The sequence below is a fragment of the Canis lupus genome, chromosome 26, assembly GCF_003254725.2.
Source record: "Canis lupus dingo isolate Sandy chromosome 26, ASM325472v2, whole genome shotgun sequence".
Taxonomy (NCBI): Eukaryota; Metazoa; Chordata; class Mammalia; order Carnivora; family Canidae; genus Canis; species Canis lupus.
Window position 1 is genome coordinate 8,015,033 of NC_064268.1, and position 18,531 is coordinate 8,033,563.

Consider the following 18,531-nt stretch of genomic DNA (forward strand, 5'->3'; position numbering starts at 1 on the left):
ACTCTGTGGTGATCGTCCCTGTAAGGCAAATCTTTACTTGCTTTGGGTCTTTTTCATTGACTCTTGACTTTTTTGGAAGTTGTTGACCTCTGTTGAGGGTTTTATGAAAATTATGAAACGGGCAAAATTTTGTATGCTGTGTCAAGGGGCCTTGGACTCCTGAGCCTGTTCCTGGACCCCAGGTTAAGAATCCCTAATCTCGTGGCATGGAGTTTTATATGTTATGTTTCCTAAAGGAGACCTTAGAATTCTGTTATGAGGCTCCTTTTTCCTTCTGAGGTCCTTTAAAGTAAAAACAAGGAATTTTCATCAATAATAAAACCATTAACAGCATTGGGGCCCCCACAATGTTGTAAATGAGTTAAAAACGCATTCATCTTATGAGGAAGTATTGTTCTTTGCTTGTGGAAAGCTCTTTTTTTTTCCTTTAGAAGTATCTTTGTGTCTGTGATCTGTTTGTGTGCAGTGTTTCTGATTGGTCAGATTTCTTTCTAGATTTGGGACTTGGCCCCTCCTGTCTCTCACCTATACTCACCTGATGTGATGAGACTGGAGTCAGCTGTTGATGGTGTGGAGGAGGACTGGGGTAGGGGTTTAGATGCATTTCAAGGAGCCTGGCCTCCTCCCTCCTCCTGTCCTCACCATGGGGTGGGTTAACTGGCAGGTTGTGATAATACTTTTCAATGGCCATGTGCTGTTACAGGTGTTTTCCATATATAAACCTCCAGCAACCCTTGATAGTGATTTTATTATCCTCATGTTGCAGATGAGAAAATCGAGGCACAGTTAGGTTAAGTGATTTGCCTAAGGCCACACATGCTCAGTTGGGGAATCCTTGCACTCACTCCCTACACTGCACTGCTTTGTTTGGCTGCTGTAGAGAAATTTTTTTCCCTTCTCAGAAGCCATCCTACACTTATGGAGAAGGTAGTAAGGGGATTGCTTTGGTGTCCTCTACAGAACAAGCAATGGTTCTGGCCATGGAACAGAGTTTGTAAATTGGCAGTCCCTGGCCGAATCAAGCCTCTAGGCATTGTTTTTGGCCTGCACAGTTTTAAACATATTTTTATAATTACTTGCCAACATTAAAATATCAGAAGAGTCATAAAAAAATATCCTAGCTATCCTGGCCCATGTTCTTGACTGGCTGCAAACCACAGGAAGTGAGTAGCAGCTGACCTCATATACCCCAGTCCCCACCACTCCCTACTGCCTCCTTGAGCATGTATTTATTATTAGGTTCACACATCATATAATATAGCCACTTAGTTCATTTATTGAATTTATCTATTTTTTTTTAAAGACTTTAACTATTTATTTGAGAGAGAGAGCACACGAGAGACAGCACAAGTGGGAGGGAGGAGCTAGCTCCCCACTGATCACAGAGCCTGATGTGGGGCTAGATCCCAGGACTCTGGGATCATGACCTGAGCTGAAGACAGATGCTTATCTGACTGAGCCACCCAGGCTTGAACTTACCTGTCTTTTTCTTTTTCTTTTTCTTTTTTTTCCCCTAAGACACCAGAAGAGATGATTTATCATGTACATGTTAAATTCAGCCACAAAAGAAAACAGAATTAGTCTCAAAAGTCACAGGTCCAGGACAAAGGGCCAAAAGGGACTATTTTTTGGTATGAACAAGGTGGTTCTCTCAGAGGTGGTAGTAGTAATCAGATGGCGGTGGGTGTTCTAGATCCATTAAATCAAGTTCTAGAAAGTAGGCATGCAGTCCAACAATTTGTACCAGCGTCACTGGCCTCTGGCTTTTCTTATTTCTTCTTCTGTGTCTTTTGTCGGTACATAGGCTAATGCTTTACTTGGACCTCTGCCTCATCTTTTTTGCTTCAGTGTGCACATTGGCTTCTTCCTCCACTTGGCTGTCATGGCGTGGAGGTTTCCAGAAGATGGCGCTAAGGCCAAGAGAGCTGCAACTTGCCTTATTTTTAGAGATAAATTTATGTTCTTGAGTTTTGTCTGGGGAGGCCTTTTGCAGCTTAAAGAGCTTGTAAATTGGGTAGACAGGTCTTTTTAGAGCCCCAGGAGAACTGGAGCATCTGCTTGTGTCTCTAAATGCTGTGTGGCCAGGAGTCTGTATGGGGGAAGTGGGCCAAACATCTCTTCTGGAACAGGAGGGTTCTTGGCTGTCCAGCCTGGCCATCGGCCTTCTCAATCCCTGGATACCCAGAAAAGAGGTGGAATCTCAGACTAACCTTCAGAGTGAGAGTGTTGTCACAGAGGATGAGCAGCTTCTTGGCTGTACTTGATGCCTTGGTTTTCTCTCTCCTCAGATTTTGGGGTTTTGTTTGCACTGGCTGAGAAATAAAACACAGGAAATGTGCAGAAATCTTGGCTAGTGCCTACTGCTGTCACTACTGTTGAGTGATTTGTGTGTCTGGCAAGTGGAGGTTCCCCTTTGGTAACTAACCAGTTTTGATCTTTGGTCCACTGCTTAATGGAATGGTTCATGGTAATGGGAACCCCTGAGATTGGAGACAGTCCCCTAAACAACTCAGTCTCCGGAGAAGTAGGTTTGGGCTTTTATCAGAAACCCATTTTTGGGGCACCTGCATGGCTCAATTGGTTAAGTATCTGCCTTCGGCTCAGGTCATGATCCTGAGGTCCTTGGATTGAGTCCCACATCGGGCTCCCTACTCAGCAGGGAGCTTGCTGCTCCCTCTCCCTCTGCCTGCTGCTCCCCTTGCTTGTGCTCTCTTGCTCTCTGACAAATAAATAAACTCCATTAAAAAATACACTAGGGATGCCTGGGTGGCTCAGTCGGTTGGACATCTGCCTTTGGCTAGGTCATGATCCAGGGGTCCTGGGATCTAGCCCCACATTGGGCTCCCTGCTCTGTGAGGAGCTGGCTTCTCCCTTCCCTCTGCTGCTGCTCCCCTTGCATTTGTGCTGTCTCTCTCTCTCTCTCAAATAAATAAATAAAATGAAAAAAATATACTAGAATTAAAAAAACAAACCATTTTTTCTTTCATTTGTAATATATTTTTAAAACTTGTGCTAAAATGCACATAACACCATTTTGTCTTAAAATTTTTTTGTAATATTTATTTATTTATTCATGAGACACACACACACACACACACACACACACAGAGAGAGAGGCAGAGACAGAGGCAGAGAGAGAAGCAGGCTCCATGCAGGGAGCCCGATGTGGGACTCAATCCCGGGACTCCAACGATTCACGCCCTGGGCTGAAGGCAGGCACCCAACCACTGAGCCACCCAGGCGTCCCCCCAAAATTATTTTTTTAAATTTACTAGATCACCACTTTAGAATCTTCAAGAGTCTTCAAGAATGTGCCATCTCAACCATTTTATTTAATTAAAAAATGTTTTTAACATTTTTTTATTTTTAGGTAATCTCTACATCCAGTATGGGGCTCAAATTCACAACCCTGAGATCAAGAGTCATGCACTTTCCTGACTGAGCCAGCCAGGCACCCCAACCTTAAAGTACCCAGTTTAGTGACTTAAGTACATTCACGATATTGTACAGCCCCCACCTCTGTGTGGTTCAGAACATTTTCATCACCCTGGACAGAACCCTGTCTCCGCTAGTGGTCACCCCCCATTCCCGTCCTCCTTACCTCCCTCCTCCCACCCCCGTCTGCTTTCTATCTTTTTTTTTTTTTTAAGATTTTATTTATTCATGAGAGACACAGAGAGAGAGAGAGACAGAGACAGAGACAGAGACATAGGCAGAGGGAGAAGCAGGCTCCATGCAAGGAGCCCAATGTGGGACTTGATCCCGGGTCTCCAGGATCATGCTCTGGGCTGAAGGCGGTGCTAAACTGCTGAGCCACCCGGGCTGCCCTGTTTTCTATCTTTATAAAGTTTATAAAGTTTCAAGTATTACAGTGTTACATGATCTATGTAAGAAAAATTAAGCGTTAGAGGCTAGAGGCTAGAAAATGTCCCCCTCCCCACTTTCCCAGCCCTGGAGGTAACCCTGTTACTCATCTGCTGAACATACTTTTGGAGCTTTCCTCTCATCCCCAGGTATACATAATTTGTTAAAAATTAGAGCATACTGTTTTACAACTTGCTTCTGTCCCTTCAAGCTTTCTTTTTTGTGTCTTCCTGTAAGTCTAGCCTCCTCTTTTTGTGGGCAGAACTTTTGAAAGTTGAGTTTGTCCTTCCTATGACCCTGTGGTTTTGGCAGGTCTGAGAGAGCTCATTTGTACCTTGAGAACTTGCCTTGAGGGGTCTGGCTTTAGATTCAAACTAAAATGACCACCCTACTTAATTTATTTTGTAAAGAGAAGCAAGATTTCAGGATCTTGTAAAAATCTAAGAAAATTATTTCTGGGGCACCTGGGTGGCTCAGTCAGTTAGGTGTCTGACTCTGGATTTTTGGCTCAGCTTATGATCTCAGGGTCGAGAGGTTGAGGCCCCCATCCAGCTCCATGCTCAGCATGGAGTCTACTTGGGATTCTCTCTCTCTCTCTCTGTCCCTCCCCCCCTCAAATAAATAAATAAAATCTTTAAAGATAAAGATTTTATTTACTTTATCTGAGAGAGAGAGGGAGGGAGGGAGAGATCACGAGCAGGTGGAAGGGCAGAGGGAGATTCAGACTTCCTGCTGAGCAGGGAGTCCAGTTCAGGGCTTGATCTCAGGATCCTGGGATCGTGAGCTGAGCCAAGGGAGGATGCATAACTGACTGAGCCACCCAGGCTTCCAGAAATAAAATATTTAAAAAAAGAAAGCCATTTCCTTTCCCTGCCTTTATGAAACCCTGTGGGATTTGGCACTGAGATACCTCCAGTGACTTCCTTCTTTCGAGACACTTGTGTTAGAGATGCAGGATATTGGCCTGTACCTAATGGGAAGAATAAGAAATCAGGACATGAGACCCTTGAGTTTAATTTCGGCTTCTGTTCTTTGCTGCTTGCTGTGTAGTCAAGCACTCCACCTTTCTGTTTATCTGCAGGTAAAACAAGGGTATTGGACTGGCTGTGCTTTATCTTTCTGGGGACCAGATTCAACAGTCCCTTGGCCACTCTGAAGTGATTAACCAATCGACACCTGAGTGTCTTCACTGTAAAATGGGGAAAATAATGGGGATCTGTGTCGTCAGATTATTTTGAGGGGCAGTGAGGTAATGAACACCTAGCACTCCTGGTAAACTCTTGGAGAAAAATTAGGTATTCTTAGGTACACAGTCAAAGGAGAGCCAGACTGGCTTTGGCCGCTCCCCCATACCTCTTATAGGTTAATGATCACCATCCATATAAGTTTCTCAGGGCTGCCATAATAGAGCCACAGACTGGCCTAAAACATCAGAAACTTATTTTCTCATGGTTCTGGAGACTGGGAGTCTGAAATCAAGGCTACGCTTGCTCTGAAGGCTCTAGGGGAAGAAGGATCCTTTCTTGTCTTTTCCAGCTTCTCATTGTTACCAGCAGTCTAGCAGTCTTTGGCATTCCTTGGCTTGTAGCTACATCACTTCCATCTCTGAGTTCATGCAGATGTTCATCTTTGCTGTGTGTCTTCTCTTACAAGGACACTATCATTGGATTAGGGCCCACCCTAATCCACTATGACCTGTTCTTAACATGATTATATCTGCAAAGACCCCATTTCCCAAAAAGGTCATATGAGGTTTGGCTGATGGATTTTAACAAAGGGGCACCCTATTCAACCCAATGCATCATCGTCTTTTTTCTCTTCCATCTTGGGTTGGCAACAGTAAGATGGGAGTTGCTCTGCATACTATTCCTTCTAGAAGAATCTGTACTTTCTACTAGAACTCAGGGAGAGAGCTGTGATTTCCCAATGGAAGAAAAGGAAGGTGTGCAGCTATTGGGGGCAGATCTACTCCTCAAATCGATTGTAGATGACTTAAAAATGCATGCCATGGTTGTGAGGGTTTGGGTCTAAGTGGGTAGTCACCACTAAGGTTGGCTGTAAAAGAGTGTTTGTCAGATACCTGCAAGGTGATTCTGTAGGGGTCATTGTTTTTTTTTTTTTTTTTTTAATTTTATTTATTTATGATAGTCACACAGGGAGAGAGAGAGGCAGAGACATAGGCAGAGGGAGAAGCAGGCTCCAAGCACCGGGAGCCTGACATGGGACTCGATCCCAGGTCTCCAGGATCGTGCCCTGGGCCAAAGGCAGGCGCCAAACCGCTGCGCCACCCAGGGATCCCTGTAGGGGTCATTGTTAATGAAAATAATGCCAGGCTCTCTTCCCACAATGCCTTGCCCCCCTAGCTGCCAGAGTGTAAGCTTGGTATGAAAATATCAGCTTGCTGCAGATAGCCACCTTTTTTATTACATGGAATTGTGGGACTCTCTGGAATTAGGGGGTGGAAGAGCCAGTGAGGGGCCATTGTTTTCAGGTGTTTTATATATATATATTTGATATTTAAGAAAGAAACCAGTTGTATTGTTCTTTCATCAAAACACAAATGTAAGAGGAAAGAAAATAATCCTAAATGAAGGGTACATTATCCAAACAGGTATTCTCTCTTAAGACCAAAGTTTCTGGAGTCAGGCTAAATCCCATGTGCCATCTGTTAGCCAGCCAAATGCTCTTGGAAAACATGATAAAATAGAGAAAGAACACGTGCCTCATTAAATTCAGCGAGGCAACATGCATAAAACCTTGTTTAGCACAAGGACTTTAATAGAGCTTATTATTAATATTATTTCAGACAGCTTGGAATGAAAACAGGCCCATTTAGGGTTAAGTGTGAGAGTCTGTGAAACCCATGACCATGGAAAGTGTGTACAGTTTTACTGATCAGTCTTGATCCTGGAATACACCTGCTTGTTTGAGCAGCCCCACCTTGCTGTTTTGCAAAATAGTAAAGTGTAGGGCTCAGACTCCTGGCACTGCTGGCTTTTTAATTTATCACCATCATCCCCTACCCCACTCTCATAACTGCTTCAGGGGAGCCAAGAAGCAGGAAGCCAGTGAGGGGTCTGCAGCCTCAGGGGCTTGCTCCCATCCAAAAGATGACCCAGAGCAGAGAATGGCAGATCAGTTTCAACCAGGCTGGGTTGCTCAGGCTCTCCTGCTGGGGCCTGGGTGTAATACTGAGCCCTGTGCTTGGTATTTTTGTTGGGCAGTGTGGGGATGGAGGGTTGATACAATGATGAATGAGACAGGTCTTTCACCTAAGGAGCTCCCACTGTGATGACAAAACAAACCACGCATACTCCTACTTCTCTGCCTGTACCACCTCAGGGAACGAAGGAGAACAGCAAGAGCGAGATATCTGAGTTCCAGACATCTAGGGCAAACCCTAGACCTGAAAAATGGGTAGGTTTATCTGTGTCACTTGGGACTTTATTTTTGCCTACAATTAACTGGTGGGCTCCTGAATCACATTATTATCCTTTCTCTTTATGTAGCTAAATCAGCTTTTTATTTTTTATTTATTTTTAAAGATTTTATTTATTTATTCATGAGAGACACACACACACACACACACAGAGGCAGAGACACAGGCAGAGGGAGGAGAAGCAGGCTCTATGCAAGGAGCCCAATGCAGGACTCGATTCCGGGAAGCCAGGATCAGGCCCTGAGCCAAAGGCAGACATTCAACCGCTGAGCCACCCAGGCGTCCGTAAGTCAGCTTTAAAATTTTTGTTTTTAATTTGAGAGAGAGCACGAGCAGGGAGAGCAGCAGAGTGAGAGGGAGAAGCAGACTCTCTGGCTGAGCAGGGAGCCCGATGTGGGGCTTGATCCCAGAACCCAGACATCATCACCTGAGCTGAAGGCAGATGCATAACTGACTGAGCCATCCAGGCACCTGCTAAATCAGCTTTTAGATTGCCCTTCCAACTAAATAAACTTTTAAATTTCTCTGTGCTTAGAACTTCTTAAGTGGTTGAATTCTGCAAACAGAGGACAGGGCGGTGTGTATTCCAGTAGGAAAAATAACATAAGCCAAAAGAGATGAGCCAACAGTTGTTGAGCATTTACCATGTACCAAGTGCCTTCCATGCATTATGATCCTCAGCACAACCTGGCAAGGTGGGGACTGTTATCATCCCATTTCTCAGATGGAGAAACTGAGACTCAGGTGTTGTCACTTGCCAAGTTATGTAGCTAATAGGCTTGTAACCACAGTGCACTATGACAAGGGCAGTGTGTTAGCTGCCTGTGGCCACTGTGACAAATGACTACAAACTTGGGAGCTTGAAACAACAGAAATTTACTCTCTACAGTCTGGTCTACACCCTGGGAAGGCTTCTGGGGGAAATTCTTCCTTGTTCTTCTAGCTTCTGGTGATTCCTGGTGTTTCTTGGCTTGTGGCTATGTCACTAGTCTGTCTCTGTCTTCTCATGCCTTCTTCCTTACTGTCTCTGTTCAAATCCCCCTCTTTTTTCTCTTACAAAGACACCAGTCATGGGGCATCTGGGTGGCATATTCGGTTAAGCATCAGCCTCTTGGTTTTGGCTCAGGTCATGATCTCAGGGTCATGAGATTGAACCCTGCCTTGGACTCCATGCTGAGTTTGGAATCTGCTTGGGACTCCCTTCCTCCCCCTCCTCCCCTGCGCCCCCTCTCCTGTGCAAGCGTGCGTGTGCTTTCTCTGTCCAATAGATAAATACATCTTAGAAAAAAAAAGATACCAGTCACTGGATTTTGTACCCTAAATCCAGGATAATTTCATCTGATATTCTCCACTAATTACATCTGCAAAGAACTTTTTCCAAGTAAGGTCATATTCATAGGCACCAGGGATTAGGATTTGAACATACCCGCTTGAGAGATCTAGTCCAATCCCATACAGATAAGTGTTTACAGGCAGGCATGGGATGGTTGGCTGGGGCGGAGGCAAGGATCTTGGGCGTTCCAGAGTGCATGACGCCCAGTTACCTGTGGTATGGGGAGGACCCCTCAGTCTACTGGGCTCCCCAGAAGAGCAGCATGAGCTGCTCCGTGCCTTGTTACTCTTCCTTTATCTGTTGGTTTGGTTGGTGGTTAGTGATTTTTTCCTGATGCCTGCCTCTTCTTTATTATCATTAATTATTATTAACACCCCATCCTAAGGAGCAGTGGGGCCTGAATCCATTTCGCTAATTAAGTCCACAGAGAGAGTTGACATAAGAGGGAGCAGAGGCCCAGTACATCCGTTGTCTGTGGTTATCTTGTTGGGTCAAAAGCAAGGCAGTTTTCAACAGAAAGGGCCTCGTAGCCTCCATCTTTCTCTTTTAGAAAGCCTGCCCTGGGCTCTCCTACGCGAGAGGTTTATGGGATGTAATGCAGAGGGCCCTGGGCTGGTCCTGGCACCTGGTTTCCTAGTCTCTGCTTCCAGGAGTCCCAGGGAGTGTATGAATTCTGGCGGAGCCTAGCGATGCCAGTGACATGATTCTCTTCAGCACAATTTATTTCTCAGAGAGACAATCTCCAATTAGAATAATCTCTTCTTGTAGCTTGTCAAAAAATGCAAATACTTCCCTGTGCGACAGAACCGTAAGCGCCTCCTGGTGGCCACCACGGGCCATTGAGGGGATTTGCTTCCTGCAGGGATTGTGTGTGTGAGATGCCCACTCCAGAGTACTTGGGGAGGTATTTATTAATTATTATTATTTTTATTTATTTATTTAATGACTTTTTTTTTAAGTGAAAAGGAAGCTGGGCATGGAGCCCAATGCGGGGCTTAAACTCATGACCTGATCAAGAAGAACTGAGCTGAGATCAAGAGTTGGACTCTTAGCCAACTGAGCCACCCAAGCACCCCCTCTATTAATTTTTAATTATTATTTATCATTAATAATATGTTTATTATTAATAACACTTACACCTTCAGAAATAGCTTTTTGTAACCACATTCCTCCACAGAGACCTCACCTTGCTTGTGAGTTATGGACTCCAGCTCTGATATTGAAATGACAGGAAATCTTGAGACAGTTCAGAAACTCCAGGAAGACCAAGGCGAGTGGACATTATTTTCAGTCTTACACAGAGAAGCGGTTGTATACTGGTAGCCTGTAACCCAGACTGGCCCACAGATACTGTTTGTTTGGCTCACATTTTTTCATTTTCATTTTGTTTTTTGTTTGTTTGTTTGTTTGGTTTGGTTTTGGTTTTGGCTTTTAAATTTTTCAACCAGTTGCCAATATTTAAGCAATTTAAAGTAAAACTCTGGATCTTTGATTTCTTCTGAAAAATCAGAGATTAGGTGGAGCTTTCATTCCCACAAAAGGTTAGTAGGTTGGAAGGCAGCATTTGCTACCTTTATTTATTTGTTTTCTAAGAGATTTTCTTTCTTTCTTTGACAGACACCATGAGAGTACAAGCAGAGGGAGCAGCAGAAGGAGAGGGAGAAGCAGGCTCCCCACTGAGCAGGGACCCTGAAGCAGGGCTTGATCCCAGGACCCCAAGATCATGACCTGAGCCAAAGGCAGACACTTAACTGACTGAGCTGCCCAGGTGTCCTGCATTTGCCCTTTTTAAACTAGGCCTGCATGCCTGGGTGGCTCAGTGGCTGAGCGCCTGCCTTCGGCCCAGGGCGTGATCCTGGAGACCCAGGATCGAGTCCCACATCGGGCTCCCGGCATGGAGCCTGCTTCTCCCTCTGCCTGTGTCTCTGCCTCTCTCTCTGTGTCTCTCATGAATAAATAAATAAAAAAGAAAAAGATTCTATTCATCTAATCACGAGAAACACACAGAGAGAGAGAGGCAGAGACACAGGCAGAGGGAGAAGCAGGCTCCATGCCGGGAGCCCGATGTGGGACTCGATCCTGGGTCTCCAGGATCACGCCCTGGGCCGAAGGCAGGCGCTCAGCCACTGAGCCACCCAGGCGTCCCTAGAATCTTTAAAACAACAATAACAACAACAACAACAACAACAAAACCCTGATGTATTGTAGAAGAGGGTGTGAAATTCATGTGGATTATTAAGAACCATGAAATGTCAACAAAATTTTATGCTTATTCAAGCCCACATTGGGCATACGTGGGTCTTCCCTTTTGTGATTGGGGCAAACTTTGAAAAATGCTTTGTAGAGTTAGTGGCTGAATTAGTTCTCTGTCTTGCGAGGAATAGGCGAGGATGACTCACTTCTGTATTTGTTAATTGGATGGTGAATGTGAGCCCAGATTGTCTCCTAGGTGTTGTATTTTTTTAATAATGGAGTATAGAAAAAAAATAGAAAAAAAAATAATGGAGTATAGATCAGCTCCAGAGGTTGCTGGAATGGTATACTGAGGCTTTATCACCCAGTGTTACTAACTGGGCTTATAGTTAGATGGATCTGGTCAGTGTCAGGATCTATCACCTCCCAGACCCAGATGTGTGACCTTGGGCAAATCAAATAACCCCTCTGCACTTCAGTTTCTGCTTTTGTGAAAGGGAGAGAATCAGCTCTATCCCACAGAGGGAATTAGTTCAGAGCAAGCACCCAATAAATGCTCCAAAGAATGGTAGTAAAATCACACCTCACTTCATGGAGTAAAGTCAAGGTTAGTGATATCACTGTTCTAAGCTGTGGCTTCCTCAAGGTCATACAGTCTGCAAGTTGTAAAACTTGAACCCAGGTCTTCAGACTCTAGAATCAGTGTTGTCAAAGGCATAACAGTAATGGCTTAACTAGTGAGATGTCAGGTCTCCTGTGGGTAATTTTTAGAACTTCTGAGTCCATTCCTTAGAAAGAGACTGCTTTGCTCCATTCTCTCCTCCCTTTTTAAAAAAATTGTGGTAAGGGCAGGGCACCTGGCTGGCTCAGTTGGAAGAGCCTGTGACTCTTGATTTCAGGGTCATGAGTTATAGTCCCATGTTGGGTGTAGAGATTACTTAAATAAAAATAAAACACACACAAAATTTTTTAAAATTGTAGCCAATTATACATAACATATAATTTATTATTTTAACCATTTTTAAGTGTCTAGTTCAGTGGCATTTTTTTTAAGATTTTATTTTATTTATTCATGAGAGACACACAGAGAGGAGAGAGAGAGAGAGAGAGAGGCAGAGACACAGGCAGAGGGAGAAGCAGGCTCCATTCAGGGAGCCTGACCTGGGACTCGATCCCGGGTCTCCAGGATCAGGCCCTGGACTGAAGGCGGTGCTAAACCGCTGAGCCACCGGGGCTACCCGAGTTCAGTGGCATTAAGTATATTCACCCTGTTGTGCAGCCATCACCACCATGCATTAAACAACTCCCTGCTTCTCCCTCCCTCAGCCACTGGCAGCCACTACTCTGTTTTATGCTTGTATGACTCTGACTACATTAGGCACCTCATATAAGTGGAATCATGCACTATTTGGCCTTTTGTGTCTGGCTTATTTCACTCAACAGAATATCCTCCAGTCCATCCACATTACAGTATGTGTCATGATTTCCTTCCTTTTTCGGGCAGAGTAATATTCTCTTGTGTGGATAGATCACATATTATTTATCCATCCATCCACACTGATGGACGCTTAGGTTGTTTTCAAGTATCATTTGGCTGTTGTGAGTCATATTGCTAGGAACGTGGCCCCCTCTCTTCTTGAAGGTTAAGGTTGAGTAACACCATAGTTAGAGCACAGGTTGTGAAAAGGCGGGGTCTCCACCCTCTACCGGCTGAGTGGTCTTGGACTGTTCTCGCACGCCCTAGGCCCCAGTATTCTCATCTGGAAATGATGGTGGTCCATCTCACAGTGGGGTCAAGGGGGTTGGATGAGATAGTAGATATGGCGTTTTTATCTTGGTGCCCAGCACAGAGCAAGCACTCACTACATCCTACTTTTATATATTCATTTGACGACATATGTGGTGTCTGCCTCCTGATGGTTCCATTTAACTTCTCACCTAGCCAGTCCCACCTACCTTGTGTGGTGGACCAAGTGGAAATGGCTCACTTGGGTGCATGTACTAATGGGTGCAATGCCTCTATTTAATTCAAAACCAAAACTGATAAATTCATCGGCTTTTTATCCTCATTGGGAATTGGCAATTCTAAACAATGTCAGTGATGAAACACTCCTCCCCCCAGGCATGGATCCTTCCCACTGCCCCAAACATTCGATAGCATCTTTCATGCCCCATGTGAGGTCCACACTGGAGCTGAATCATGCTTATATTCTTGGTTCCCTTATATTGTATTTCTTGTTAAATATGCTACATCCATGTTAGAAAAATTGGCAGCCTAATAATCCCATTGTCCTTTATGGCAGCTGTTACTACTGTCTGATTGACATTTTAGGGGGCACCTGAGTGGCTCAGTCGGTTGAATGTCCGACTCTTGATCTCCACTCAGGTCTTGATCTTGGGGTTGTGAGTTCAAGTCCCACGTTGGGTTCCATGCTCGAGCCTACTTAAAAAAAATTGCTTCTTATGATAGGACTTTACGTTTCAGAATGGTGTTAGATGGACAGGAAAATTCAGATACTACAGAGAGTTTCCACTTATCCACCCCCCACCCTGCCCCAGTTTACTCTAGGATTAACATGGTATATTAGTGGAGTACATTGGTTACAATTAATCTAACATTGATACATTATTACTACTAACTAAAGTTTAGAGTTTATTCACATTTCCTGAGTTTTTACCAAGTGTTGTATATCTATTTCAGGGTCCCACCCACGATAGCCCTGTGTATTTGTAATGTCTCCTTAGGGCTCCTCTTGGCTGTGATGGTTTCTCAGACCTTTTTTGGTTGTTGTTTTTTTACTTTAACAGATTTGAGGAATACTGGTCAAGGATTTTGTAGAAAATCCCTCTTTGGGGATTTGTGGTTTTATTATTTTTTTAAGTTATTTACTTGAGGCTTAGTGTAGGTTAGTCATTGTGCAAGATGAGGGATATAGCAGTGAACCGAGACGTTTATAAACAGCATTTATAAATCAGTGACATTGATACTGGACTTGAAGAGAGCTATATGGACTGAGAATTGAACCCAGACAGCCCCGAGTTTGACTCTTGATCACTGTCGTATTTGCTACCTCCCATGGGCAGAGGAAAGTTCTGCAGGTGGATTTGGCGTAGTAGGCACATTTTGAAAAATGTGGTAACCACAGGATGATGAGAAAACTAAGACAATAGAATAAATAAGAAGTAAGTTGGATTCATTTCCGGTGAATAGATTAGGGAAAGTGAGTTAAAATAATCTCTTTTTTTAAGTTAAAATAATCTTTATCTACATTTCTCTTTTGAACTCTTCTGCTCTTCCTATTAAGTTCTACTGTGCAACTTTTTCTGTTTTTAGATGGTCCTGCAGGAATGTTTTTGTGCAATCCAAAAATTAATGGTCAAAGTCAGGATAGCCCAGTGGCAGATCTGTCTATCCCTTAATGCTTTTTCATGGCACACTGTGGATGCAATAAAAAAAACCGATGTGTGAAGTGGTCATGGGGTGGGAAGTCTGGTGCCAGAGAGTGGGGTTCAGGGGCTCTATCCTCCTGGTCTGGGCCAGGATCCAAGTCCTTTGAGTCTTTCTGAGCCTTGATTGCCTCACCTCTAAAGGATAACTCCGTGGAGTAGCAACACATGGATGAAGTTCTAAAATGAGCCACCACATTAGGACAAAATCTGGTAGAGTCAGAATTACCCTTGAAAAGTCTTCAAACTACCCACAAAGTTGTGAACACAGTGTGCCGTGTGGAAGACCCTCACACAAGCTGGGAATATGTCTCACAGCCCACTTTTCTGCCAGCATTTGGTCAGATGACTCCATCCTTGGTTAAATCAGATGAAAGATCTACTTGTATTTATGGCCCACGTTGTAATAAGCAATGACATGTCTTTACATGCCAAGATTAGAAGAAACATGGCTTGCTGGCCGATGGAAGAAAAGCGATCTCACAGGTGTCAAGACCTTGTGTTTGGTTTTGGTTTTTGTTTTCTGCATACATAGTTGAGTTTATGTACCTTAGGGCATTGTAGTGCACCACCCAGCGCACTTCCAGTGTACTCGGTAAGGATTGAATGAGATTGTATGCATGAGAGTCCATGGTGCTCTAGACAAATGTTTGATTATCATAAATGTGATCAGTGAGCAATATATTCATGGTAGTCATAAGGAGGTGTGTGATATGCTTTTTAAAAAAATTTTGGAAAGGAGGATATTGCATGTCTTGTGGCATCTGAGGAAGCCCGGTGACTTGATTTCTACTGAGTCTGTGTTTGGTGATTGACTCTATAGAGGGCTCTGTCTTTTATTGGGTTAGGTTTGGTCTTAGCCTCCTTCAGGGACCTCCCCTCTACTGTGGGCTAATATGGCTCCTTTGTTTGGCCACAGAATGTCCTGAAGGAGCACGCGGATGACGACCCCAGTCTGGCCATCACTGGGGTCCCTGTAGTCACTTGGCCAAAGAAGACTCCAAAGGTAAGACACAGATCGCCCGCAGCTGGGATACCAATCCCACTGCCTTTCACATCTTCTGTAAGATGAATGTTGGCAGCTTTGCAGTGAAGACTCCTGGCAGAAGGCACCCTAATTAAGATGAATGGTTTTGGTGATTTGTCCATTCCAAGTTTTTGTTTTTCAGGCAGTGCCCTCTGGTGGTCACTCAGAAAACTGTGGGGCAAGTGATGCCTCACTTTTCCCTATCCTTAGGTGACTTCTATCCCTTCTTCCCTCTCTCCTTTCTTTTCTTCTTTCCTTCTCTTTTTCCTCCAGGTGCGTCAAGGGCTGTTCCCTTTCTTTTGAAAGTTAACTTTTTTTCTCTTTTAAAACTGATTGATGCTCACCATGAAGATGTCTAATCAAGTAGGAAAGTACAAAGACGCTGGGGGGAACGGGAATAACATCACTGAGTACTTACCAGGAGCAGGTGGCTTTACCTCGTTGTCTGCATCCCTCATCTTTCTTAGACTCCAATAACCCTGTGAGGCAGACACTTGCGATTCTCATTTTACAGATAAGGAAACTGAGGCTGGCAAAGGTCAAATCAATTGTGAGGGCTCTTGGTAGAGCCGAGGGCAAGATGACTAGTTTATGTGACAGCAGAGACTAAACTGTTAACCAGTATCCATCTCGAGTCCACTCTCCAGAGAAAACCAGTCTTCTTCCACAGTCTATGCTAGGGTGGGACATGTATGTATCAATCCATTTGTCCACACTTAGCCTCATCACTTTCTTAGGCAAGTTATAGAAACTCCCTGAACCTTACTTTCCTTGTCTGTAAAATAGGGTTATAGTAGCACCTACTTCAAATGTTGTGACTGGATGAGACACTAGATGAGACACTAGATGAGACAATGCATTGTTTAATTTATTTCTGGTTAACTATAAAAAGAAAAAATAGAACAATGCATGCAAAGTTCTTAGGACAAGGACTGACCAGTAGTGAGTGCTCTTTAAATGTTAGTTTTAACTTAAGCAGCCTCTTCACTGATGGATGTTTTTTCTGATTTTTTTTTTCTGTCATGGGAAACATTTGGAGGAACATTCTAAATCTGTGCTGTCCAGAATGGTAGCTGCTAGCTCTATGGCTTTTGAGCACTTGAAATATGGCAAGCCCAAATTGAGATGTGCCAGAAGTATAAAATACGCAGCAGGTTTCAAAGCCTTACTGCAAAGAACACTGTAAAATTTTACTTGTTAATTCTTTTTTTTTTTTTTTAAGATTTTATTTATTTACTCATGAGAGATACACAGAGAGAGAGAGAGGCAGAGACACAGACAGAGGGAGAAGCAGGCTCCATGCAGGGAGCCTGACGTGGGACTTGATCCCTGGTCTCCAGGATCACACCCTGGACTGAAGGCGGTGCTAAACCGCTGAGCCCCCCAGGCTGCCTGTTAATTATTCTTTTTGAAAAATTTTGTTTATTTATTCATGAGAGACACAAAGAGAGAGGCAGAGACACAGACAAAGGAGGAAGGAGGCACCATGCAGGGAGCCTGATGCAGGACTCCATCCCAGGACCCCAGGATCATGCCCTGGGCCAAAGGCAGACACTCAACCACTGAGCCACCCATGCATCCCGCTCATTAATTAATTTTTTGTATTGATTGCAGTTGAAATTAGGGTTGTCGGATTTTAAAAAGGATGCCTATTTAAATTTGAATTTCAGGTAAACAAGTAAAACTTTTAAGTATAAGTACAGCCCACATATCACATGGGATACACTTACACTGAAAAAGATTATTCATTGTTCATCTGAAATTTAACTGGGTATACTATATTTTTATTTGCTACATCTGGCAACTCTAGTTGAAATGATAGTATTTTGGATATATTGGTTAGACAAAATGGATTATGAATATTAATTTCAGCTTTTTCTTTTTGCCTTTTTAAATGTGGCTACAAAAAATGTAAATGTACATGTGTGGCTCACTTTATATTTCTGTTGGACATTGATGTTCTGGGTTATTCCTTCCACCTTTGTTTGATTATCTTCTCAGGGTATATTCCTAAATGTGGAATTGCTGGGGAGAAGGAATCCCTATTACTTCTGATTCTCTTTGAAGCTTAGTGGGAATTTAGGTGATGATAGAAACAAAAAAGGGATTTGCCTTCATAGCTCCTGCCTTTTGTATCTCGATCTTTAGGAGCATATGGGGTTTTAATGTTTGCTTTCCTCTACATGGGCAATAAATACAACTGCCATTTCTGAGACCACAAACTGTACTTGCAAACATAGCACCTTGCAGCAACCCAGCCAGGCCCCATGACTACTCTGAACCTGAAGAGGAAACCGTGGCTTTGCCTCACTGCCTGCTTCCCTCTCAGGGGAAGATGCTCTGGGGGAGAGATCAGGGTTTGCAGAACACAGGCTTTTAAAAAACAAACTTGCCACTACCCACTATAATCTCAGAATTAATGGAGGAGTCCAAGTGTGCTTCTCTGGAGGAAATCTACTACCAATGTGTCCTGTGCTCTGTGCCTGAGACCATCCAGTTTATACTGGAGAGGCCTATAGGCATTATTTTTTTTTTTTAAGATTTTATTTATCTATTCATGAGAGACACAGAGAGAGAGGCAGAGACATAGGCAGCGAAAGAAGCAGGCTCCCTGCGGGGAGCTTGATGTAGAACTTGATCCCAGGACCCTAGGATCATGGTCTGAGCTGAAGGCAGATCCTCAACCACTGAGCCACCGAGGTACCCCGAGGCTTATAGTCATTAAAAAAACAAACCAAACCAAAAATCATCAAGCCTCTGCCTCCTTCCTTCAAAGGGCTGGAAATTGGAAGCAGGCTCCTGGGGGGAGTAACCCTTATCTAAGATTTTCCTGGAGGATTGGTGTACAAGCACTGGTCTGTACACGAGGTCGTATGGCTCGTATCATCAAATCTGGAGAGGGGATAGACTGGAGCCTTAGGCTGATGAAGGGTGAAAGGAGAGCATTCACTATGTCACAATACTTTGGGGATACTAGTATGGGTTTTTTTTTTTTTTTTGACATCTTATAATAAAACAAATATAATTTGCTTACCATAAAGTTCTCTCACTTAACGTGTACAACTCACTTTTTAGTATATTCAGTATATTCAAAGAGTTATGCAACTATTCCACAATCTAATTTTAGAACATTTTCATACCCTCTGAAAGAAATCCCATCAGGTGTCAGTTCCCCCCCGCCCAACCCCTAAATCTTCCCCTTCCGCCAGTCCCCAGCAACCACTAATC

The 18,531-nt window shown here is 43.7% G+C and overlaps 1 protein-coding gene across 1 annotated transcript in view; it reads left to right on the top strand.

Annotated features, from left to right (window-relative positions):
• Positions 1-18,531, top strand: part of KDM2B (lysine demethylase 2B) — a 120,286-nt gene that overhangs the window by 56,990 nt on the left and 44,765 nt on the right. The window contains 1 exon segment of the mRNA XM_025473845.3: positions 15,196-15,282. Coding sequence (XP_025329630.1) covers positions 15,196-15,282 — 87 coding nt within the window.